At 39.9% G+C, this 25,745-nt stretch overlaps 1 protein-coding gene across 1 annotated transcript in view; it reads left to right on the plus strand.

Annotated features, from left to right (window-relative positions):
* LOC101304899 (ubiquitin-like domain-containing CTD phosphatase-like) overlaps positions 1-1,646 on the plus strand; it is a 2,169-nt gene extending 523 nt beyond the window's left edge. The window contains exons 2-3 of the mRNA XM_004305479.1: positions 23-136; positions 1,522-1,646. Coding sequence (XP_004305527.1) covers positions 23-136; positions 1,522-1,646 — 239 coding nt within the window. The remainder of the gene's footprint in view (positions 1-22; positions 137-1,521) is intronic.
* Positions 1,647-25,745: the final 24,099 nt, after the last annotated feature.

Raw genomic sequence — 25,745 nt, forward strand, 5'->3', positions numbered from 1 at the left:
GAAAGTGTGATATTACACTTAGAGAGGATGGGGGAGGATTTGATCATGAAAAGGCAGATGTCTGCTGATTCAAACAATGTGACTGATAACCATCATAGAACGGATAGAGCTCAGACAAGAAAGCGTCTATTTGAAGGTTTGAAGATTCCAGTTTAAGCAGGATAGAGTAAAGCAGCTCCAATTCTTTTTTTTCTTTTTTCCCTTCATGTTCTTTTGATTAGAAGAGGGAAGGTAGGAGAACTAAAGTTCCAAAAAGGCTGATAAGAAAAGAAAGAAAAAGATAGCCAAAGCCCACAAGACCAGGTAGTTAAAGTTAAGATGGTCAAATTCTTGAAATTTTACCTATTACTAGTATGATTTTGTTAGTTAATAGATATGATTGGTACACTGATCAATCAAATGTACCCCAGCAACGCAGGGGCACATTTCTAGTTAATTAATAATGTTAATATAGTCCTTGTTCTACATGTTTCCTAGCTTGCTGGGTTGATCTTAGATTGAAACCAAGGGATTAAACTACTAATGCACCCAAACTCAATTATTCGTAGAGAGTAGGGACTATTTATTGAAACCAACTGGTATACTCAACTTTATCAAAAAGAGAAAAGAAAAATGGTATACTTCACTGCCCAATGTTTAGCAGAGATCATCAGCATTAGTCCTAGTTCTTAATTTAAACTAAGCTATTCTCTCTCTCTAATATATCCATACACATAAGACTATGAGCACGGTGTGAAAAATTTTGGTCGATTAAAAAAGGACACATATACATGGTTGAACACTTTTTTTACTAAATTATGTACTAATATCTTTTGATCTAGGACACAAAAATTATCAGTAAAAAAAAAAGTGTAAAAAGAAGTATGTTGCCTCTAGAAGATTTACACTATCTACTGATGGGTTTCTCTAGTATTGTTCAACTTCTACAAAATAAAACAGAAGTATAAAATACAACAAGGAAGCTGAAGTAAAGATGTCTAACCTTTGACATTCCTACGGTTTTCCCAGAATGAAACACCTAGCCGTGCGGAGCCACCGACCTAGGGTTTCGCATATCACCGTTTCTCAGGCAACAAGACCAGCATCTCGACGTCGTCTTCGTTGTTTGTCTGTGTGTTTCATCTCGGGACTGAAGGAAAGTCGATCTTAGGTAGGTGGAGTTAGGGTTTTGAAGGAGTATTTTTATCGGGTTTAAAGTCAGAGTTCTGATCTCAGGCAGACGAATCCGGTGGTTCTCCCCTTGGCCTAGGATGAACTATTTGACATGGAATTGTCAGGGAATTGTTAATCGGGAAACTAGGCACGCTCTCAAGCTTCTTGTTCAAAGACACCGTCCTCAGTTGGTGTTTTTTTCTGAAACAAAGTGTGCCTTGCGCCATCATAAGTCATTGCCAAATGCTATTGGCATGACTCACTTTGCAGCAATAGACATAGATGGATTAACATGAGGTCTTGTGTTGCTATGGGATGATTCAGTTACAGTTAAGATATGAAAAATGGAACAATATTTTATTGATGCAGATGTAAAGGGTCCGGATGATATTTGGTGGCGCTTTACTGGCTTCTATAGACATCCGGATAACGGGCAGAGACATATAACCTGGGACATTCTCCGTTCTTTGGCTGGTGGTTCATCTGATAGATGAGTGGTGATTGGAGATTTCAATGAAATTCTTCGGCTGAGTGAGAAGTCTGGAGGTTGTATCAGAAACCAATCTTAGATGGATGCATTTCGCCAAGCTCTCCTAGATTGCAATTTGGATGATATAGGGCCGGCGGGAGCAGCTTATACTTGGGGTGATTCAACAACAAAGGAACGTTTAGACAGAGCCGTCTGCTCTCCAGCCTGGCTAGCATCATTTGCTCACTCTCGGGTGATCAATCTTCATCCTAGTAGATTTGATCAAACTTCGAAAAGAAAGGGCAGTGCATCATAAATTTAAACGGGATTATCGTTTTGAGGAGATGTGAGTTTCTCATGAAGGCTTTTCTATGGCGGTTGAGGCAGCTTGGAGTATTCCATAAGTTGGAGCTCCTATGGTGTAGTTATGTAGAAAATTAAGAAGCACAGGGTCTTACCTGTTGGACTAGGATCGCACTACTTTTAGAGGACAACGAGAGGAGTTAGAAGGAATACGGGGACAACGAGAGGAGTTAGAAGGAATACGGGGACAACTAGATGTGTTGATGCAGCGTCCGTTTGATCCGGCTAACCAAGAACAGAAAGTATTGTTATCCTGGAAGCTCAATGAGCTAATGTCTATTGATGAAACATATTGACGTCAGCGATCTAGAGCTATTTGGCTGAAGGATGGAGATAGAAATTCGTAGATTTTTTACAGGAAATCGTCGAACATGAAGAAGAGGAATAAAATCAAAGGCTTGAAAGATGAGAATGGGGTATGGCAGGATACTCTTATTGGAATTGAGAATGTGATATTGAATTATTTTCAGCAGATTTTTGGTTCAAATGAACCTGGTTTAGAGGCACATGATCGGGTCCTTCGTACTATTGGCAAACGGGTGACAGAGAGCATGAATGCTTCTTTATTAGCTCCCTATTGTGTGGAGGAGGTGAAGACAACATTATTCCAAATGCATCCGTCCAAAGCTCCCCTTTTTTCTTTCAAAAATATTGGGATCTGGTTAGAGGAAAGGTCAGTCAAGCGGTTATTTCTTTTCTTACTCATAAAGAGATGGCACATGATTTGAATTATACACATGTTGTCTTGATTCAGAAGGTGAAGGAGGTGCAGGATATGTCACAGTTGAGACCTATTGCATTATATAATGTGATTTACAAGATTGCATCCAAGGTTTTAGCCAACAGACTCAAAACTTTCTTGCCGGAAATTATTTCTCCTTAGTAGAGTGCCTTTGTTCTTGATCGTCTTATTTCTGATAATACTCTAGTTGCTTCAGAATTAGCCCATTATATGCACATATTACGCAGGGGCCAAGAAAGTTTTTTGGCATTGAAATTAGATATTAGCAAGGCTTATGACCGATTGAAAAGGAGTTTCTTACAGAAAATTATGCTCAAGATGGGTTTTGATCCAGGTTGGGTGGAGGTATTATGTTGTTTCTATCTACTGTAAAATATTCTTTTCTGGTCAATGAACATGTAACCGGTCTGATTACTCCTAAGCGGGGCTTGAGGCAAGGGGACCCTATTTCTCCTTATTTATTTTTACTTTGCGTTGAATGACCATCAACGTTAATCTCTAATGCAATTACTAAGGGACAGTGGCAGGGTTTGCGGATTTGTGATGGAGCTCCTTCAATAAGTCATCTTCTTTTTGCAGATGATAACATGTTATATTCTTTGACATCTACTCAGAATTGTGAAATGATCAAAGATTTATTGAGTTTGTATGAGAGAGCATCTAGGCAGCAGGTAAATTTGTAGAAAAGTAATGTGGTATTCAGTGGGAATGTTCCTTAAGCGATAAGCCAATAGTTGGCAGATATTTTGGGAGTGCAACTTGCGGAAAAACATGAGAAGTATCTTGGCATTCCTACTTTGGTTGGTAGATCTTAATTGTGTACTTCTGCATATTTGAAGGACAATTTATCTAAGAAACTTATCGGTTGGTGTTCAAAGCTTCTTAGTGTTGCAGGAAGGGAGCTTTTGATTAAGGTAGTTGCTCAGGCTATGCCCTTGTATACAATGAATTGTTATTTGTTGCCTCATAATTTGATACAGGAACTCCATCAACTTTGTGCCCAATTTTGGTGGGGTAGTACAGATGAAAAGAAGGCCATGCATTGGCGTGCTTGGGATAGTTTGTATAAGCCTAAAGCATTGGGAGGTATGGGTTTCTGGCACCTATTTGCTTTCAATATTGCTATGCTAGCGAAACAAGGGTGGAGATTAATTCCAAATCCTAATTCGTTAGTTAGCAGATTGCTCAAAACTATTTATTTTCCTCATTGCTCTTTTTGGGAGGCTAAGCTTGGAACTAGTCCATCTTATGCATGGCGGAGTATTTTATAAGGAAGAGACATCCTGCAAGCGGGTGTAAGAAAACACATTGGTAATGGCAGACATACTAGTATATGGGATGAACCTTGGTTGTCAGGTATCGATTTGAAACCTTATTTTCAACTAGAGTTTCAATGGTATCTGATTTGTTTGAATACCAAGGGAGGTGGAATATCCCTCTACTGTCTGAGCTTTTTCCTGCTAATATTGTAGAGTGTATTTTGGCTCTTCCGGTCAATATTCATAATTACATGACATATGGATTTAGGGTGAAGGGTGAAGACCGGAGAGGTCGATTCTCTATTAAATCTGCATATCATGTAGCCCGCAAGAGAGTTCTAGAGGAGGATGAGACATGACCGAATCCTAGTGCTAATCTTTGGAAAGAAATTTGAAAAGCCCAGGTGCTCGGGAACGTAAAGATTTGTGCTTGGAAAGCTACCTCCAATATTCTTCCTACACGGAATAGGCTTAGTCAATGTGGTATTGATATTGACACACAATGTCCGTTCTGTGATGAAGAAGTGGAATCTCCTTTACATGCTTTAAGAGATTGTGTTCATGCTAGTTCTTTCTTCCAACTAGCCAACCTTCCAAGCCATATATCAACTCCTACAGTAGCAGACTGGTTAGTTTCCTTTATTCAACCTGGCTAGTACTTCATTCGCTACCGTGCTGATGATTATTTGGGCTATCTGAATGAACCGTAATACTAAGGTTTAGGATAATGAGGCCAAACCAGCATCTGAGGTTGTTCCTTCTGTTCTAGGTTGGTATGCTAAATATCGGGAGGTACATGTCAGTAATAATGTGCCTATTCAGGTGCCCAGAGTTGGTTGGCAGACACTTTCTAGTGGAATGGTCAAACTTAATGTTGATGCTGCTTTCGATAACCCCAATAGTTTAACAGGAGTTGGGGTGTTTTTCGAGATGCTAATGGAACCTTTCTTAGGGGTTTTAAGCATCTTTACCTCATGCAGGCTCTATACGGCATGCAGAACTTCAGGCACTGATCAAGGGTTTGAAATATGCCTTCTTAGATCACCTGGTGCCGTTGATTGTGGAAACTGATTGTCAAGAGTTGGTGTATGCAGTCACATGTCATTACTTGGACCATTCTGATTTGAGTTTCTTGATATCAGATCTGAAATAGTTACTACAACAAGCTGATTCCGCCATTCTTTGTCATGTCAGGAGGGAATGTAACATGGTAGCACATCCAAGTTGGCTGTTTATTATGATAATTTTTTTACCGTTATTCCTCCGTCTGTGGAGGTGTTACTTTCTCAGGATTGTAATGATGTTTAATCAATGAAGTTATTTATTCCCTCAAAAAAAAAAAAAAACAAGGAAGCTGAAGTACACGTTTAGCAAATAAAGGAGGAGGTTATTGATTCTAAGTTAATCACTCACTCTCAACCTTGACGATAACGTAGTTGAGTCCAATTCCATCTCCATCACGTCACCTTGACTCGCCCATATATATAGTCTCTCTGGGGTAAAAAAGAGGAGAGGAGGAGAAATATAGAGAGAACAGAAGGCCATACGATATCAAAAGAGAAGAGGAGAGTTCGATCTCTTACAAGGTTCCAACGATGTCCTCCTTTTCCCTTTTGCTCTTATTCTGTTACTATGGCCTCGCTGTCTTCATGTTTCTTGCTGATGGTTCCTGATTCTCGTGGTTACTATTGTTCCTAGTTATTTGTTACTCTCAAATCCCTTATGGATCGATCTGGTCACTGGTTACTATGGTTATTGTGGTCTCTTGGTTACTTGTCACTTTGGTCACTCAAATCCCTTGTGGATCGATCCTTGTTACTGGTTACTGGTTACTCCGGTTACTCCCGAAATATTGAAATCCCTCATGGATAATGGATACTATGGTTCTCTATGACACTATGGTTACGATGATAACCTCTTGTTACTACCTCATGTTCCTACAAAACCAACACTGAGCCTTGTACAAAGTTCCATAACAAAAGCCATAGTCATCCCTATTTCGTGTTAACCACAAAAGCCAAACACTTCCAAATTCCATGTTTTCAGAACACCAATGTACTTCCAAATTCATCAATCGTTAACCACCATAACCAAAACGTTTTGTTTTGGCCACACTTCTCAGCAGGGAGAGAGGAGTAATTGTACCAAATACTTCTATGGATGCGGGCGTGCCATCGCGCAGACGTGGAAAGTAGTAGGGTTGTTATTGTAGTGCGTTGACTTATGCTTCTAATCAAACGAAAGTAGGGCTCCGATGCCACCTAGCGGATGATGATTTACAGTAGCTTCTCCGCCACCAATATTGATACTTATGGTTTGTAGCGAGCAGAGCAACCAAAGGAAAAGAAAACGAGAACCAGAAGCTCCGGGAACCTTGAAAAGTAAAGGTGTAAGGGATCTAGGGAACCTAGAAGGTAAAGGCAAAGACTCCGGAGAGCCTGAAAAGTAAAAGGGTGCTAAGGCAAGATGGTTTAGCATCGGGTTTTGACTAGGTCGAGAGTTTGTAGTTGTGTTTGTAGATTGTAGAGTGTAGTCATATAGACCAGATCCTCGAACTCCCTTATATAGAGGCGAATTCGCTAGTTGTTGTTAAGGATCTGGTCTTTGCTGCATAGCCAGTTGAGTTGCACAAGGTTTCGTTTTACTTGGCAACCACGTAACTAGGTGACGTAGTTCCAATAACGTATGTAGACTAATTTTAGGGCCACAGGTGTTGGCCTAAAACAAGTCAAAGACTTGTCTTAGTCTTTAACGTTAAGATATCGTAGGTAGTTAGTTGGACTTAATTAGTTGCCTCTTGATAAGTATGCACACGTATTGGCTCTCTAAGATATCTCCTATCAATTGTTAATCATGATGATTCGCTAGAGACTTAGGATGCCTACTGGACATACTCTTCTTCGTGAAGCCGAATACAACTCATGTCTTCACATGCATCCAGTTCGCAAGCAACTCATGTCTTAATCCTTCACTCATGCGAATTCCTCATTGCATGCAAACTTTGTCCAGCTCAGTCCTTCTTATATGCGAAGGCCGGCCTTCGTGCATGCGAACCTTACATCCAGCTCGCATGATATCGAAGGCAAGGTAACCCGCCTCTAAACCCAATATTATCTGGACTCGTCGATAACACACGACGTGGATCACGGATTTAGCCCGTATTAACTCGAGACATTTAATGTCCGGTAAAATATTAATTTTGGGTGTAAACAGGCTTGTCCAAATCCCCAAGTCTCTATTCCACAACACCAACTCACTTAACACAATTGGTGCAAAGAAACTAAAAATAAACCGAGGCTCACCCTCAAAATTCAAACTCTGGGACTATGATGATCTAAACTGGTACTACAGCTTCTGCCTTTGTTTCATACCTGCACAAAAAGGGTTTGTTAAAATTAAAATCCTTGAAGCTAGCAGTAGGCAAGGCACAAAAAAGAATGAATGGTGATGGTATTGCAAAAAAGAGAAAACAAGTTCCTGTCAAGTTAACCTTACAAAAACATCCGAGCAAGAGAGCCATTAAATTTTTGGCTCTATGCCTCTATCCCTCTAAAAATCAAAGGGAGCTCGGTGGGTTTCCTCATGGTTCTTCTTCTTCTTCAACATAACAAGATGATGAGAATCAAACAAAAGAAGCAAACTTAATTAATCAAGTTATGTGCAAACTTAATTAATCAAGTTATGTTTTCTGGAGTTCCAAGGCAGCAAGCTAAATACACCCACAGTCAAATAAATTGGAGCTAGTCAAACGGAACACAAAAGGTTGGGAATTTTCTGACATATTGAACAAACCCCAAGTCGGGTATATATACAAGCACAGTTTTAACCCTAGAAGGAAACTAATTACACCGAAAGATTTACATAATCCTAGTTGATTATAGAATATACATCTTTCTAATATACTAGGATTGAGACTCACGTTAACACTCCTCCTCAAGTTGGCGCATACAAATCTTGAATGTCCAACTTGTCAAGTGGGTCACTGAACGCCCTGGACGACACAGCTTTGGTAAGGATGTCAGCTAGCTGCTCCTTCGAAGGAACAAATGGGAACGAGATTATGCGAGCATCTAGCTTTTCCTTGATGAAGTGCATGTCAATCTCTACATGCTTTGTCCTATCATGCTGAATAGGATTATGTGCAATTTCAACCGCAGCAATATTGTCACAGTGAAGAGGCATTGACCATTCCTGCTTGAAACCTAAACTCTTTAATAAACTTCTCAACCATAATAACTCACAGACTCCTTGAGCCATACCTCTGTACTCAGCTTCTGCACTAGAACGGGCCACCACATTCTGTTTCTTGCTTCTCTAAGTGACTAAGTTTCCACCAACAAACGTAAAATAGCCAGAAGTAGAACACTTGTTAGTGATGTTCCCTGCCCAGTTCACATCAGTGTAACCACTAGTCCTCAAATGTCCATGCTTACGAAACACCAGGCCTTTTCCAGGAGCAGACTTTAAGTATCTCAAGATTCTCATCATAGCATTCATGTGATCTTCACTAGGATTGTGCATATACTAACTCACCACACTAACCGCATAAGTAAGGTCAGGTCTAGTATGCGACAAGTAAATTAATCTTCCAACTAACCTTTGATATCGAGATTTGTTAGTCGGAACTTGATCAGGATACTTTGCAATCTGATGGTTCTGTTTTATCAGTGTATCAACTGGTTTACAATCAAGCATACCAGTCTCTGCTAGCAAATCTAGAACATATTTTCTTTGACTCAGCATGATACAGTCTTTGTTCCTGGCTACCTCAATTCCTAAGAAATACTTTAAATTCCCAAGGTCCTTCATCTCGAATTCAAAAGACAACTAATCTTTCAATCTTCTAATTTCACCAGTGTCATCACCTGTCACTACCATGTCATCCACATAAATGATCAAGGCAGTAAGCTTACCCTGTCAGTGTTTCAAGAACAACGTATGATCTGAGTTACTCTGCCTATACCCAATCTTCTTCATGAAAGACGTGAACCTTCCAAACCAAGCTCTTGGAGATTGCTTCAATCCGTACAGGGACTTTTCAATCTGCACACCACCACCTTCTCGCCCGTAGAAGTATTATATCCTGGAGGAAGATCCATGTAAATTTCTTCATTCAAATCTCCATGAAGAAATGCATTCTTCACATCAAACTGCTGCAGGGGCTAATCCAGATTAGCTACCACAGACATCAGGACTCGAATGGTATTGATCTTTGCCACAGGTGAGAACGTCTCATCATAATCCACCCCATATTTTTGAGTGTATCCTTTTGCAACCAACCTTGCCTTATATCTGTCAACTGAGCCATCTGCATTATGCTTCACAGTATAAACCCATCTACAACCAACGGTCTTCTTTCCAGGTGGTAATGGCACCAAATCCCAAGGACCATTCTTCTTGAGAGCATCCATCTCAACCTCCATTGCTTTGGCCCACTTCTCCTCCTTGATTGCATCCTGCACTTTACTAAAAAGAGACACAACAGATAATTGATTCACAAAGGCTACATAAGGTTTAGACAATCTATGAGTTGACACGTAGTTGGCAACATGATACTTGGCTTTAGCTGACAAGAGAGGCTCATATTTTTTTAGGAGGTTGACCACGGGTTGACCTAGCAGGCAAAACTCTACTAGATTCAGGGACATTGGAGGATGACAACAGAATAGTACTACATACCTCAGGTGATGACAAGCCAGGAGAGATCATTGATGTAGGGGGAGAGACTGAACTTGCATGTACATCTTCAACAACTGGCGGCTGATTACTATTCAATTCTCCTCCTTTCGATTTGTCGGACAGTTGTTCGTCATGTCGAACACTTTTAGAACAGGGAACAGACACCTCAACTTGGGCAGGTTCAACAAATTGAACCACTTTTTGAGGTTCCAGAGTATTATCTCTCGGATTCTGGATCTGGTCGGTGACAGACCGACGATCCTTTTCAGTGGGATTACTGTCAGCAATTACATAATCTTCAAGTTCTCCAAATTGATCTTTTTAAAAAACATGCTTCTCCTCCTCACTCAGAGACACCGTAGGAGCAAAAAAACACAGATCTTCACTAAATGTGACATCCATGGTGACATAAAATCGTTGAGATGGAGGATGGTAGCACTTATACCCTTTTTGATGGGATCTGTATCCAACAAACACACACTTAAGGGAACGAGCCTCCAACTTAGATCTCTGATTTTTGTAAAGATGAACATAGGTCACATAACCAAAGACACGAGCAAGAAGTTTGTTGAGAGATGGAATAGTAACATGTTCAGACAATACCTCAAAGGGAACCCGATTCTGAAGAGCTGCAGATGGTAGACGGTTGATAAGGTGAGAGGCACACAACACAGCTTCACCCCAGAGATATTTGGGTAGATTGGCACTGAGTAAGAGAGCTCTTCCAATATCCAAGAGGTGTCGATTTTTCCTCTCAGATACCCCATTCTGTTATGGTGTCTAAGGACAAGTACTCTGATGAACAATTCCATGTTGCTGAAAATAGTCTCGAAAAGAGTGGTTAACAAACTCTCCTCCATTGTCAGATCGAAATATCTTCACACAAGCATCATACTGAGTTCGGATGAGACTATGAAAAGCGGTGAAAGACGAAAACACAGCATCGCTCTTTTTCAATAACACAAGTTAATCTTATAAATCATCAATAAACAAAACAAAGTAACTTCATTCCTGTCAATGTCAAATTCTTCGAAGGCCCCCATACATCAGAATGAATCAACTCGAATGGTGCATAACTAGAAGAAAAACTAGGAGAATAACTGGACATATGACTCTTAGCAAAAACACAAGTTTCACAATGGAGACTTGACTCTTTTATTCCAAAAAACAAAGATGGCATTAACTTCTTCATGACTCCAAAAGATGGATGACCCATTCGGTGATGCCAAAGCCAAATTTCTTTTACTCGATTAGAACTCAATGTCAGGGCAACGGTTGGTGACGGTGCTCTTGCTTCCCCGTTGTACATGCAATCCAAGTGAAACAGTCTCCCCCGCTGATCCCCCTTGCCTATTATCGCCTAAGATGACAGGTCCTGGAAGATAACATACATAGCAAAAAAAGTGACAGAGCATTTGTTTTGTGAATTCAATTTAGAAACAGAAAATAAGTGATGTGATAGAGCAGGAACATAAAGGACTTTGTTTAACACAATTGTTGGAGTAACTTGAATTGACCCTATACCTAGGACCGGGAAGGACACCGCATTTGCATTAGACACTTCAGGTATGGGAGATGGGGACAGACTCGAAAAAAAGGACTTATCAAATGTCATATGATCAGACGCACCAGAATCAATTATCCATGTATCACTACCAGTAAAGTCAGAAATTTTTAAGGTAATACCAATTTTACCTCTTTTCTTCTGAGAACACATACCTGTGGTGAGGTCTTGTCCTCTTACTCCATAGAAATCAGGTTCTTGGACCAACTGAATGGCAACCTTGCCACCGCGGCTTTTATCATAGGTAGCTCCTTGATTTGTTTTCTTAGGACACGAGTTCTTGTAGTGTCCAAGCTCCTTACAATAGAAGCACTGTACCTTAGCAAGATCTGGTCCATGAGCAGGCTGGATTCGAAGTGCACTGGAAACTTCAGGTTGATCACCAAAGATTGAAAGATCCATTGCATAGAGGATTTGATGACAGAGGAACAGAACAAGACGACAGAATTCGATGAAATCAAAAGCTTCCTTCGACAAGTCTAACAGATCAAATTGGGACAGGTTTAAAATAAATTTGCAGCGAAAAACAACAGGGTTAGATTACCAAGATTGCCAGGATTGACTTAGGCTCTGATGCCAAGTCAAACAGAACACAAAAGGTTGAGAATTTTCTGAGGTATTGAACAAACCCCAAGTCGGGTATATATACAAGCACAGTTCTAACCCTAGAAGGAAACTAATTACATTGAAAGATTTACATAATCTTAGTTGATTACAGAATATACATCTTCCCAATATACTAGGATTGGGACTCACGTTAACAGAGCTAAGGGCATCTCCAACTATTGTCTTATAACCGGCCTATACCCAAATTTAAAATTTGACTCACCCAAACCTATTTTTTCATATGAGTTTTGCATCTCTAACTCTTATTGTCAAAACCTAAACATATAACATGTGGGGACCACTCAATTGATGAGTGTGAAATTCAGGATTCCTCCTATATAGTTGAGTCAAAATAGAAGCTCTTTTAGGTTTAAACCTTTTTAAGCTCAAGTTGTATTTGGGTTGGAGATGTAAAATTGAAAAACCTAAACCTATTATAGGTTTTAGGACAATAGTTGGAGATGGCCTAAGAAGTTTAGAGTCTCAAAGCAAAAGACGTGTTCTTCCTCAAATTAAAGCCTGCAGCAAAGTTAATCTACTCAAAGCTAAGCTAAGCTAATCTACTCAAAGTTAAGGAAGCTAAGGATAGTGTAAAATGAACTTTTCTAGACGCGTGGTGTTTTGAACCAGTCTCGTGGTTCACTGAGGATATGACCGAAGTATCTTGGGGTATATTGGTGGTTGGGGCTATACCGAGCCTACTTGGAGGTCAAGCAATCATGAAGGCTTATCTGGATGGTTCTTGATTTATCGTTGATTATCGATTATTTAGTAATTAATGATAGATTAGTTGGACACCAGGATCGGGCAATATTGAAGAATCTTAAAAGGAAGGAGGATTTGGACGTATATAGTATCTACAAGAGGTACTAAGATAACCGGTCAAATGAGTCAATTATGGTCTCTTGGCCATGATTTGGTAAGGATATCATTATCTTTGCTTTTGATTGGTTAAGGGATGCATGTATGACGTGAGGACCCAAGATATGCATGAAGTCCAATATATGCCTAACTTCCATATTCATGTCAAGACGTAATTCTATTGTTACAAGGATATTTCATTCCTTGATGGCAAGTGCATGAGGCGATATACGAACGGTATCTAACTGATCTTCAAGAGTTAGATTTGAGGTGAATATATTTACCTACATTATCGTATCTTTATGAATTTTATGATACATGAACCGACATCTGCGGTCAAATCTCTGTAAATATATTTCTTTTTCTTGGGTAAATTATGACAGAGATATTGTAGTTGTTTAAGGATCTAACTCATAATCCGAGTAGGAGATACCTTTTGAGTTGAGATAGAGGTCCAATATGCCTGATCCGTAAGGAATAATATGAACCCTTGTTCTCTATGTAAAGGGCTCAAGGCGAATGAGCAAATGACAGTCAATCTTACTATCAAACTTCACACACTGTAAATATCCAAGCCTCCCTCGGAGCACCCACCTACAACAACACTCTCAGGTGTCTTTTGTAACCAAAGTCCGATCCGTTGGAAAACCCAAAAAACCAATCCGTTGGCAAAAGCCAAGTCCGATCCGTCAGCAAATCTACTCATAAAGTCTGATCCGTCAGCAAATCCCCGTCAAACCATTGTTGCAGCTTGTTGTAACAAATATCCTTTAATTTCCGTTGTTTAAGCACCCTGAGAGAAATCTTAGGTTTGGTAAAAGAATCCAGGGGATTCCAGCCAGTTGCTTGGAGTCAGGAGCAAGCGCAAAGCATCAAGTCAAGACGGTTACACTGAACCCAGAAGCGTTGGCAAGCCAGCACAAAAACAAATCACTCCCCAAACAAATTAATTTTGCTATTGAAGAATGGTAACAAAGCACCTATTCAACAAAAGGCAGCAACCAAATTGAACGCTACCTGTGAAGAAACAAGCTTTTGAGCAGGGGCAATCCTTCGAAATTACTCTGAAGCACAGTGGAGATACTTTCGGCATCAGGGTCTTTGAATTGTAGGGATGAAAGCAAGAACGCAATGGGGGTTATCCTTACCCAATTTCGCACAGTGAGAAAGAACACAACAAATTTCAAGCCTCCCAGTGTTGATAAATTTCTTCTCGGCGAGGACCTAGGAATAGTGCCATCACCAAGTTGGTTGCTGCGCCAATCCCTCTCCATTTGATCAGTTTCGGCCTTCAAGTTCTTCTGGGTTACAATAAATAAGGCAACATAAGATCTAAATAAACTAAGGAAAAGAAAGAAAAGAAATGAAGAATGGGGAAAGTAAAAGAAAGAAAGCAAATGGGCCTCCCATATCAACCCTTGACGGATGCGACTCACAAGCATAGCCCATGTCAAATTTGGGCCCATCTGAAAAGTTCGACAAGGCTCAAAATGCGGTGTCCAAATCAAAATACTCAAACATCAGTTTCGTATTAAAAATGTTTCAAAACCCAAAAATGACTTTAGTATAAAACCAAGAAAATCTTGAATACTCATATTTCTGAACTACGATGGTTTGATCCCTACAAAAGGGGTAGGCAATCTAGACACCCACTAGATGCAACCACAAATCTCAATCAAATTCTCAACTCCGCCGGTCAAATTCACAAAATCCAAATCTCTGGCTCCACTAGTCAAAGTCACCAAAACACTACAAATATCAAATACCCAAACCAAATTCAAGGGTTTTAACTTTTAAACCCTCACAAATATCCCAAACACAAATTCGAAATAAATGGGTCACCTACCAACTTAAATCCCAAATGCTGGAACTACATGTGGTTTGATCCCACAAGGGTATGTAGGAAATCTGGAATCAAATAATCTGGATACAACCATATCTCAAACACTACTCCTATTCCTAAATCAAAGCCCTCCAACGAGTCATTCACTCATTGGAACTCTCAAACTACGAGTGGTTTGATCCCCTCCAGGGTATGTAGGCAACCCATTCCAAAATTCGGGTGCAGCCACAAAAACAAACAAACCCACAATGATTTAGTGATGAATGGAATCAAAGGGTGTTCCTTTGTAATAAGGGATTGCAATTAAGAGACATGTTCTGTCTTGAATGGGCCAAACTAGACATAATCAAAAACTCTATTTTAGTCAATAAGATATAGTGAAATTATGTCGGGTGACATTTTCACACTTAGTGCAATGTTTATCCAACATAGTTTTTTGCAACACTGCTAAGGACCCATTTTCCTTTTCATCTCAATTTATTAAGAAACTTATCAAATTTGTTACTTGTTTTTCTCAGGAGGGAAAAAGAATGGCACCACAAGTAACAATCTACGTCCATGAGCTCGAAAACACTCGGTCAAAGGGTGGACATGCAAGGCAAGCTGGTTGTCATGTATCATTCGTCTTTGATCAAGCTTCCATTTCAAGAAACATTTCGGAGTCCAACCATGATGTGAAAGTGACATGTAACATCTCAGAATTTTGGTTTTCTATTTTTAAAAAAGGGAAAAATTAATGGGCCAATTACATATAAGTCCACTTTGAGATATTTTTTCCCACATAGATCCACCACAACATTTTTACCCACATAAGTCCACCCAAGTCTAAATAAGGTTTTGTATTAAGTATTGAAGTTCAACATAATTACAGACCGCCATCCAACAAAAAAAATTAGATTTTCTCCTTTATATTTACAAGAATGCCACTAGTATAAAAAGTCAACAATCACTCTCATTTCGGAATAGTCTCCGGCGGACCTCCGGTGAGATTTCCAGTGGACCTCCGGCAAGGTTTCAGGCGGACCTCCGGCGAGATTTCCGGCCGACCTCTGGCGAGATTTCCGACCGACCTCCGACGATGACAAAAATTACTACTACCAGCTATAAAAGCTACTACCACTAGCTACAAAAGCTACTATCACCGCCTACAAAAGCTACTACTGTGAGGTTTCTGATGAACACAAAAGCTACTACCACCGCCTACAAAAGCTACTACTGTGAGGTTTTCGACGAACACAAAAACTACTACCACCAGCCACAAAAGCTACTACCACCAGCTACAAAAGCTGCTACCACCGCTTACAAAAACTACTACTGTGAGGTTTCCAATAAACATAAAACTACTACCACCAGCCACAAAAGCTACTATCATCGTCTACAAAAGCTACTACTGTGAGGTTTTCGACGAACACAAAAAATACTACCACCGGCCACAAAAGCTACTACCATCAGCTACAAAAGCTACAATCACCGTCTACAAAAGCTACTACTGTGAGGTTTTCGACGAACAAAAAAAATACTACCACCGGCCACAAAAGCTACTGCCACCATCTACAAAAAACTACTACCACCATCTACAAAAACTACTACCGTCAACAACAAAAGCTATTACCCCCAACTATTAAAGCTATTACCACCAGTAACAAAAGATATTATCATCGACAACAAAAGCTACTACCCCTAACTATAAAAGTTATTACCAATAACAAAAACTATTACCCAGCTACTATAGCCAGTAAACAAAAGCTAATACTGAACAGAATAAAAGCTATTGCTGAACATAACAAAACCTACTACAAAACAGAGCTAAAACTATTAACAAGCACGGTATCAAAAAAAAAAACCTTCTACCAAGCACCAAAACCTACATACTCTCACCTCCACCAAAACCTACTACCAAACACAGTAACAACTACTCTGACCTCCGCCGATACCTAGCTACTCTCACCTCCACCCAACGCACTACCAACACAACAAAACTACTCTCACCTCCGCCAAAACCTACTCTCACCCTCCCTCAAAACCTACTACCAACCATAGCAAAAACTACTCTCACCTCCACCGAAACCTACTCTCGCCTCCAACGACCTCCTCTCTAGCAACGTCTTCGTTGACCTCCGGCAAGAGTCTCAGGTGACTTCCTGCGACTTCCGGAGAACGTAGTGGTTGGCTTCGCTGTGGTCATCGAGAGCAGATCGAAAAAACGTAAATCTCCAATGAGGAATTGAGATGGTTATGAAAGAACAAAGAGAGGAAATCTAAGAGAAACTAGACGAATCCGAAGCACGAGCTCCTTTGAGATCAGAAAAACTAGATTCTCGGCACCAATAATCGAGAGCACCGTCCGTCGCCTTGCACCGGAGTCGAGGTGTCGGCGCGGTTTCTGGAGTCGAGGCGTCGGCTCGCTGAGCTATGATCGCCGGATCGGAGTTGAGGCATCGGCTCGCTGAGCTATGATTGCCGGATCAGAGTCGAGGCGTCGCCGCGGTCCAATTCTTCTGAAATCTCCTCAGAAAACGCGCGTGAGTCTCGAGTGAGAGAGTCGGCGGGAGAGATGCGATAGAGCTCCGACGACGTTGAATCGGCGAGGGGCGGCTTCGTTAAGGTGTTGTCATCGAGAGGTTATAGGACGATAATGAATCAGATCTGGTTTGGAGAGAGTATTTTTTTTTTTGAAATAGAGAGAAACTGATTTGGAAAGGGAGGGTGAAAGACAAGAGGGTATTTTAGGTACATCATAAAAGCAAAAAGATAGATTTAGGTTTGAAAGTGGACTTGTATGGGTAAAAATATTAAGGTAGACTTGCATGAAAGAAAATGTTGAGAAGAGGACTTATATGAAATTTTCTAAAAATTAATTTCCAGCTATTTTATTTTAATTTCTATTATTCTTCAAATTCTTTGTGGCTTTTGAAAATTATTAAAAAAATTTAGTTTGTTAAATTTTGTCTTTCGAGCCCATAGGATTAACCTAGGCGTCGTTATGAGTTCATAGGATTTTACAGAAGCGTTTTCGGACATCAGAGCTATTTTTAATGATTTTTGGAATTTTGTTTTATCCAAAAAATTAATTAAAAATATAATTTTAGGTCGGCTTGATCTGGACCGTTGGATCTACTAAGCCGCCAGATCTGGACCGTTGATTGGTATATATATATATAGGAAGATAAAATGGGATCAGATCAGTTCACACCCAGACCGGGTCTCTGTCGACTCGAACAGACTCGATGGGTCGACCCGGGTGGTTCTTCCTTCTCCAGCGACGACGTGATGGCAGACCCATGGAGATAGCTTCAGCTCAACGTTTTGGTCATCTCCATAGCCTTAATTTTCAAAGACGAGGTCCGGTGAGAGAGATTCAAAGAGGACAAAGAGACCTGGTCTGGGATCGATCATCTATGTTAATTCTACAGCTAGCAGCTAGAGGGATGACAAAGATTAATGACTCGAATTTAGAGCCTTTGATCCGCATGCATAGTTGCATATAGAGATGAATATATAATTATACATATACCAATAATTATATATATACCATCCGTATGAACAAAATAGATTCTACGCACTAAACTAGTACCACAAGGACGTCGAGGATGATGAGAAGAATTTTAGTGTTCCAATGGGTTTTTCGATTCCGGCCACGGCGGGTGGTAGCTTCGCCTTGACTTGGCAAACCTTTCTGTGTGGCCCTAGTTCTCGATGAGAAGCATTGAGGAGGGAGAATCAAGCAGAAGAAGGTTTTATCTTTTTCGGCGAGTTTCTGTGTTTTCCGGCCACCATTGAAGGCAAGTGCGGTCGGTGAGCCGTGACCTGGTTGGTTAAGGTGTTAGCTAACAACTTTGAGGTCGTGAGTTCAAACCTCATTGACATATGTAGGGTGTGTGAGTTATTTAATAAAAAGTTTAAAAAAAAAAGGTGCGGTATGAAACTTGATCTTCTCGTCGATCTCTACCTGTTTATATAATTAGAATTGAGATTGGTTGGGTGTTGGAGAAGTTAGGTTTTGGCAGTGGAGGACCGCCGTGTGTGCTATTGTGCACGGCAGCGTTAATGATGTTTTGGGTTTTGGATTAGCTATCTTTGATGTTGATTTTGACAGAAGCTTTAGCATATGATTTTGGTTGTTACTTGTTAGTGATGTTGTGATGAAATGATGAGAATTGGGTGATAGAAAGTTGAGTTGTATAACTGTATTATCAGAACAGGGAAGGGAAGTTTGCCGGTTTGTTTAGCGAATTGAGGAACAAAAGTTGAAATAAAATTGTTACTGGAAAGGTTAGAAGACGGAATAATGTTATTGGGAAGATTGGCTGACAATAGAGATTTCAAAGAATGAAGTATTTGGCAGTTTGTTCCATTTCGATGATATAAGACAGAAGTATAATTCGAAGTTATGGACATTAGTTTTATGTTGAGGTTTGGAGTTGGAATCGAAGATGAAGATGAGATGCTTATACTATAAAGATTAAGCTTCACTCTAGAGCTCAAGAAATTGGGTGGAGATCACTTGGTCTGTTTTATATGATTTATGGGGAGTAATGGAGAAATAGTGACGATATGGTCACACTTAACGCGTATGGCATTGGACGGAAATTATGGAAGAATGTGAGAACCCTGCAGCATAGATCGGGTGTCCTCAGTAGTTTTGAGGACATGGCCGTATCAATTTGAAGTGACCTGTCAACATTCTTGGGATGAGGATTTAATACGAGGATTAGAGGTCACGTTGCAAGATTCCAGAAGCAGAAGGATAATGATTTCAGAAAGCATGTCGCTGAGTTACTGGTTTTAGCTAGCGTCGGAAATAATGCTTTGGATTCTAAATATGGTCTCTCGGGAAACTTTTCTTTAAAAGTTTAAATCGATAATTAGAGTTATAATTGAAATCGTTCAATTGTATGCCATTGAGTGATTAACTCTTAGTTGTTATTGTTTTTCTTAAAAGGATGTGTATTCGTTGACTTATGTTATTGGTGTTATCGCTTTCCATAAAAGTATGTGTTCGATATTTTAATGCGAGTAGATACTCATTGACATACATAGTGCATTGTGAGGAATTGTGAGAATTAGTGAGAATGGTGATTCTGGAGAGGAGAATGAGATTGATAGAATAAATACATTTTGTGTAGTTGAGTTTCTTTAGGGGTTGTCCTTAGGATCTATTATTAGCCCACACGTGCACAAATACGGGGAATGTATGCCCTTCGATAGCGGACATCGATAAAACGATCTTATCAGGTTAAGGATCGGGAGACCATGAGTATAACAAGATAACTAACAAATGAGGTACATGTGGTGAGATATTACTAAGTTTGATTATATATTCGAGACATCTAAGTCACCCTTAGTTGGTAAAATACACGGTATGAGACGTGTAGGCTCACATGTCTTTGATGTATGGACTGTTTTTTAGCCAGCAATTGAGAAAGACATTCATTAGCATTTTTGCATCGATAATTGTTATTATTTATATAAAGTATTGGTTGATGCTTGATAACTTGTTTGTGTGACATAGTTAAGAATAACTTAAGAGGTTTGGCCCTACTGAGCGTAAGCTCACCCTTATAGATTTTTGTTCAGGTTCGTATGAGGACACATATTTCTAGAAGACTAGATGACATGTACAAGAGTTAACCAAAAAAAAGACGTGTACAAGAGTAGAAAAGAAGTACGAAAGTTTAGAAGTGAGCTAGACCTCAAGATCTGTTTTACTGTTGTAATTGCTTTTGTTATTACAACTTGTTTTGTTTTTTCAACGATTTCTGGAAAAGTATTTGAAATTATTTTATTTTTTTTAATTTTCTCGTTTACGTCTCGAATTTGGTGTTAGGTGCTTGAAAACTACCGACACCTAGTCCGGGGTGTGACAGAACAATACCTCGTGGACGATTGACAAGACCCAATTGAAGAGAGCACCTTCAAAGAATGCAAGAAAGAGAGCGGCAAGAGCTCAAAGGAAAAACGCCACCAAGGCTCAATAAGGAGAAGCTACTCAAAAAGTCAAATCCATTGTAGCTACTCAAAACACATCAACAACTTTAAAAGTCATCAAGACTTCAGCTGTCAAGACTAATCAAGCCGTTGTCATCACCCAAATTATGATTGGCTTAATGCCCATCAACTTGATCAGTACGGCATCACCACACGTGGTTACTCAAATCGGGATAAATGCCACGAAAAATATAATGGCGACACTCACCAAGGAAAAAGATGAGGTTCTGATAAGGCCTGAAGCCCATAACCTAAAACCCCTACAACAAGCATTGACAACCAATATGACTTCCAGCCGGCCTCAAATAGTCAAGTTCATTTCAACCTCTGACAGTTCGTGAAAGGAAGAGAAAGATGCTGCTATGCGATTGGGGGCAATTCAAACCCAAAAAATGGTGGGGGCATTTCAAGCTAAGACACCACAGGGAGCATCTCTTGAGTATCAAGTCAAGTTAAGACCTTATACTAGGCCGATGGAAACCTCGAAATGGTTCAAGCAAAATATAGACATAAAGTCTAGAACCATGTCAGTTATGATGACTAACACATCAACATTAGAAGAACAAATGAGGCAGTTGCAGAAGACTAGCTGAAACTGAGGAGCTCTTTTATTACAAGCTGAAAAAGAAGTACAAGCCAAGAAGCGTGCTGATGCCGAGGCCAAAGTAGCTAAACAACTAGCTGAGAAAGATATTGAAATTGCTGAACTGGCGGCAAAGTTTACCCTTCTTATAAAGGAAAATGAGAAAGAGGGGACAAGAAAGCCAAAAAGATTGATTTCAACCATTCTGATTCAAATTCAGTCTCGCTACAAAACATCAAGACTATGATAGCTGACGGAATCAAAGAGTTCCAACTGTCTTTAAATCCCCCAGTTTTCGGGTACCTCAAGCCCTATCCTTCCCACTATGATGCATTACCATTTCCTAAAGGATACCTGAAGCCAACTTTTGACAAGTTCGATGGAGTAAATAGTCCTCCTCACGAACATTTGGCCCATTTCTACTCAGCTTGTGGGGAAGCGTCACAGATCGATGCATGATTAGTAAGGCAATTTGTTCAATCTCTCAAAGGTGCAGCTTTACCTGGAACACTCAGTTGCAACCCGGTTCAATACTCACATGGGACGACCTGCAAAAACCATTTCTAGCACAATTTGTCATATGAAGGAAGATCTCGATTATAGACACGTGGACAACTAGACATCAGGAGAAGAGACAGACGAAACGACAACGCTTCACCAAGCGACCGAGTTTGACAGTTGATGATTCATCTCCCTACGTGAGACATCAGTTCAGTTGAACCGCCGAAGATTCCTCCCTACGCAAGATGCCTCCCTACATGAGAAGCCGTCCGAGTTTGACCGTTGATGATTCATCTCCCTACATGAGACTTCAATGCAGTTGAAACGCTGAAGATTCCTCACTACATGAGAAGCCGGCCGAGTTTGACCGCTGATGATTCATCTCCCTATGTGAGACTTCAGTACAGTTGAACCGCCGAAGATTCCTCCCTACGCGAGATGCCTCTTTAGAGCATCTCCAACAACTTCCCCAAAATTTCTCTAAAATGGGGAAGCAAAAACCAAAATCTCCAAAAAATTTATGCTCTAACTCCAACAGCTTCTCCATTTTGGAGATTTCAGCATTTATTACAACAATAAAATATGCTACATGATTATTAATAATAACAAACAAAAAAACCATATATTTAATTGTAACATAAATTACCCAATAAAATATTCTAGATTTTTGTTCATATTGTTGGAGTACGTGAATAATTAATATTTAAGGAATGAAGACTTTGCTGCAAATTTGGGGAAGGAGTGCTTCTCTTTCTTCTCTATCCCCATTTTAGGGAATGAGATGGGGAAGTTGTTGGACCACAAAACAACCCAATATTACCCAAAATTGATAAAATCAAGAATATGGGGAAGCTGTTGGAGATGCTCTTACGTGAGAAGTCGGCAGAGTTTGACCGCTGATGATTCATCTCCCTTCGTGAGACTTCAGTGCAGTTGAACCACCGAAGATTCCTCCCTACGCGAGATGCCTCCCTACGTGAAAAGCCGGCCGAGATTGACCGCTGATGATTCATCTCCCTACGTGAGACTTCAGCGCAGTTGAACCACCAAAGATTATAATGACTCAGCAAAGATCAACAAAAAGTGGAATACTCCTTAGCAGGGGAGTGGGGGACTCCAGGTATGGCCCACATAGAGTTCAACTGCTCAAAACCTCACCACCAAGGGCTCTGACGCTTATGCCCAACACTTCAATAATTAACTCCCTAGCCAAGAAGTACTCCTTAGACTGGGAACTTGGGGGACTTGTAGACACATATGCCTAATCGGTCTACTGCGGCGATAAGTACACTGGGTATAACCACCAGATTAACCTAAAGTAAGACCCTCACCAGCAAGACAGTAGCTATAGCTCCAACATTTACTACGCATTTACTACTTACCTACCGTTATTCTGTCAACATAAATACATTGACTGACTTAGGCATTGGAGCATAGAAGACTGCCTAGCTGCGGTCTCTCCTCCAGACGTCACTTTGTATTTGTATTGATAGGCTTGCAGGGAATCAAGAGTATTTGCACCGCTAGTCATTATTCACAGTTTACATACATTGAAGATTACTAGCCCAATAATCCACCGTATCAACATTTAGAACCTTGGTATTAGGAGTTACATTCGAACTCATCAATTTATAATAGGTTCGAAAAATGTATCGCAAGTTCCATCATTCTTTTCTTCATGGAAATTCCATCCGTCTTAATTCTTAATCTTAGACATTAAGCTGCATCTTTGAGATGCATTGTGAAGTTTGAAAACACATTGAAATATGCAACTTGGTTGCACAAGGAAGCTTCTACTGTTCTCAACAGACTTTTCTTAAAATCTGTTATTGTCACACCTCGGTTCTTAAGTTATTTTATGGTTATTTACTTTTGGTATTACTTTGGTCTTTTACAGTGTTAAGTAACCGTTTACCATTAAGGACCCTAGAGTTGACTTTTTGTAGGAAAATTATTTTGGGAAAACTTCTTTATGGAAGTTGTAGAGGACGTTAAACCAAGTTCGTGGACAGGCGGCACGTCGAAAACGGAGTTCGTATGAAGAAGTTATGGTATAAAAACCAAAGTTACTATTTCAGGAATGTGGGTATTAAAAAGGGGTCAAGGGTGGAAAATCATAAATTTCACTTCCACCCCTCCCTTCTCCTCCGCGCGCTGCCCGACCCCGACACCTTCTTCACGTCTGACTGTCGCCGGCGGACTCCGGCTGCAAACTTGGTGTTGACAGGAAGCTCTCCTCCTCCCCAACCGATCTGGGTTGGTGGCTAGCCTCGTCGCGCCGCCATGAAGGAGATACGATGCTGGGAAGATGTGACTGGTCATGACTGAGTTTTCGCCTGAATTCACTTCTCAGGGCGCCATCGCCGGTGATTCGGGTCCCATTAGGAAGAGCTCGTCTTGTGTAACAATCCCTAGAAGGTAATTAACAAATTCGAAGTGTGTAGGAGGATTTTCGGTCTAGGGTTTGAATTGGGGGTTTTTGGATGTTTTGATTCGATTACCCTAGTTAGACTTAAAATTGGACTAAGTGCCAGTTATGGAAATTGTTGTGCGTAATGAGAAGATTGTTGTGTTAAAATTTGAGAAGCATTGGACGTTGCCGGAGTACGGCTGCCGGCTGCCGGCTGCCGCTTAGGGGTAGTTTTTCATGTTTTGGAGTTTGCTTTAATGAGAGGAGTTTAATGATGTGAAGTTTAGAATTTTTAGAGGAGTTTTGGTTAGGTTTGAGATTTTTCAAAGATTGAGAGTTTTGTGCGGTTGTTAGAATGAAAATCTGGCCGTTGGATTTCCTTGGTATTTATTCTAGAATGTTAGAATTGATGAATTAAGGTTGTGGTGGAGTTTGTATGAATCCGATAAGCTTAACCCAAGCTACGGTAGTGGGTTAGGCGGAAGATTTTTAGGGTGTTTTATTAAAGCATTTATTTTTTTCAAAAATCGGAATGTGGTTTTAATTATGCTTATGGTGTTAGGATTCATGGAGACCTCACACGTATGGCGTTGCGGATATCGTCGGGTTTATGCCTAAATTTGTGAGTGGATTTTAGTTTTTAATTAATATGCATGCATGATTTTATAAGTTGCCTATTATATTTTCCAAGCTTAAATTGTAATTTCGGCTAATGAAATCGTCTTTGAATTTATTTGATTTTGATGCATTGATTAATGTTTGCCATGATTTATGGAATTTATTTGAGATTGGCATATTGGTTATGGAGTTTATTTGAGTTTGACAAATTGGTTATGGAATTTATTTGAGATTGACATATTGATTATGGTTTCAATAATGAACTTATGGATTTGAGTTTGGGTTAGAGTTTTGATATTTTTTATGATTTCCGGATTTGAGATTATATCCAGATTTACATATTGCCTGGTTTTTGAAAGATGAAAATTATTTAAGTTAATTATTTCATTGAGCATTTTAACGTGTGGAACACGTCATCGAATTTAATTATTTTCTTTGCTCTTTGAATTCTTTGAGTACGGTTGGGAATCGTACTTATGCTTTAGTTATGAGTTTCAGGGAAACTCACATGGATTTATGTTTCTTTATTTATGCCATACTTGTCGGATAATATATTACTAATGGTAGCATGTTGTTCCGCCTTTCGAGGCGATGTGACTTCCACGTTTTAAGTAGGGTAACTCAAGTCCTTTCCGCCTTCGGGTGATATGATGTAGTCGACGACATCACGCAAGCCCTGCACCCTTTCTGTTATCATAACGTGAAGGTGTAGGGAGTATGAGAGTACTTTTGCCTAGGAGGCTCACTTGTATGGCTACAGCTACTTCTTATTTAATATTTATTATCTTGACTAGTGGGGCTAGTCCATCTTTTCGATATTTCATTTTACAAAGCTCTTTATGTACCCTTAATGTTGTTTTTGACTAGCAAGGCTAGTCCGTTATTTTGGTACTTTCTTTTACGAAGGTTATTATTTATCTTTGTCGTTAATTTGACTAGCAAGGCTAGTCCATTTTCTTTTGGGATCTTCTTTATGAAAGTTTTATCAACACTTGCATGCAACAGATTTCTTGATTATTAGAAAATGGGAAAGTAATTAAATTTGGTTAGTTATGTTGCGATCAGTTACTTGATTATTTTGATTATTTTTCGTCCGCTCACTCTAAC

This window comes from Fragaria vesca, linkage group LG6 (genome assembly GCF_000184155.1).
Source record: "Fragaria vesca subsp. vesca linkage group LG6, FraVesHawaii_1.0, whole genome shotgun sequence".
Taxonomy (NCBI): Eukaryota; Viridiplantae; Streptophyta; class Magnoliopsida; order Rosales; family Rosaceae; genus Fragaria; species Fragaria vesca.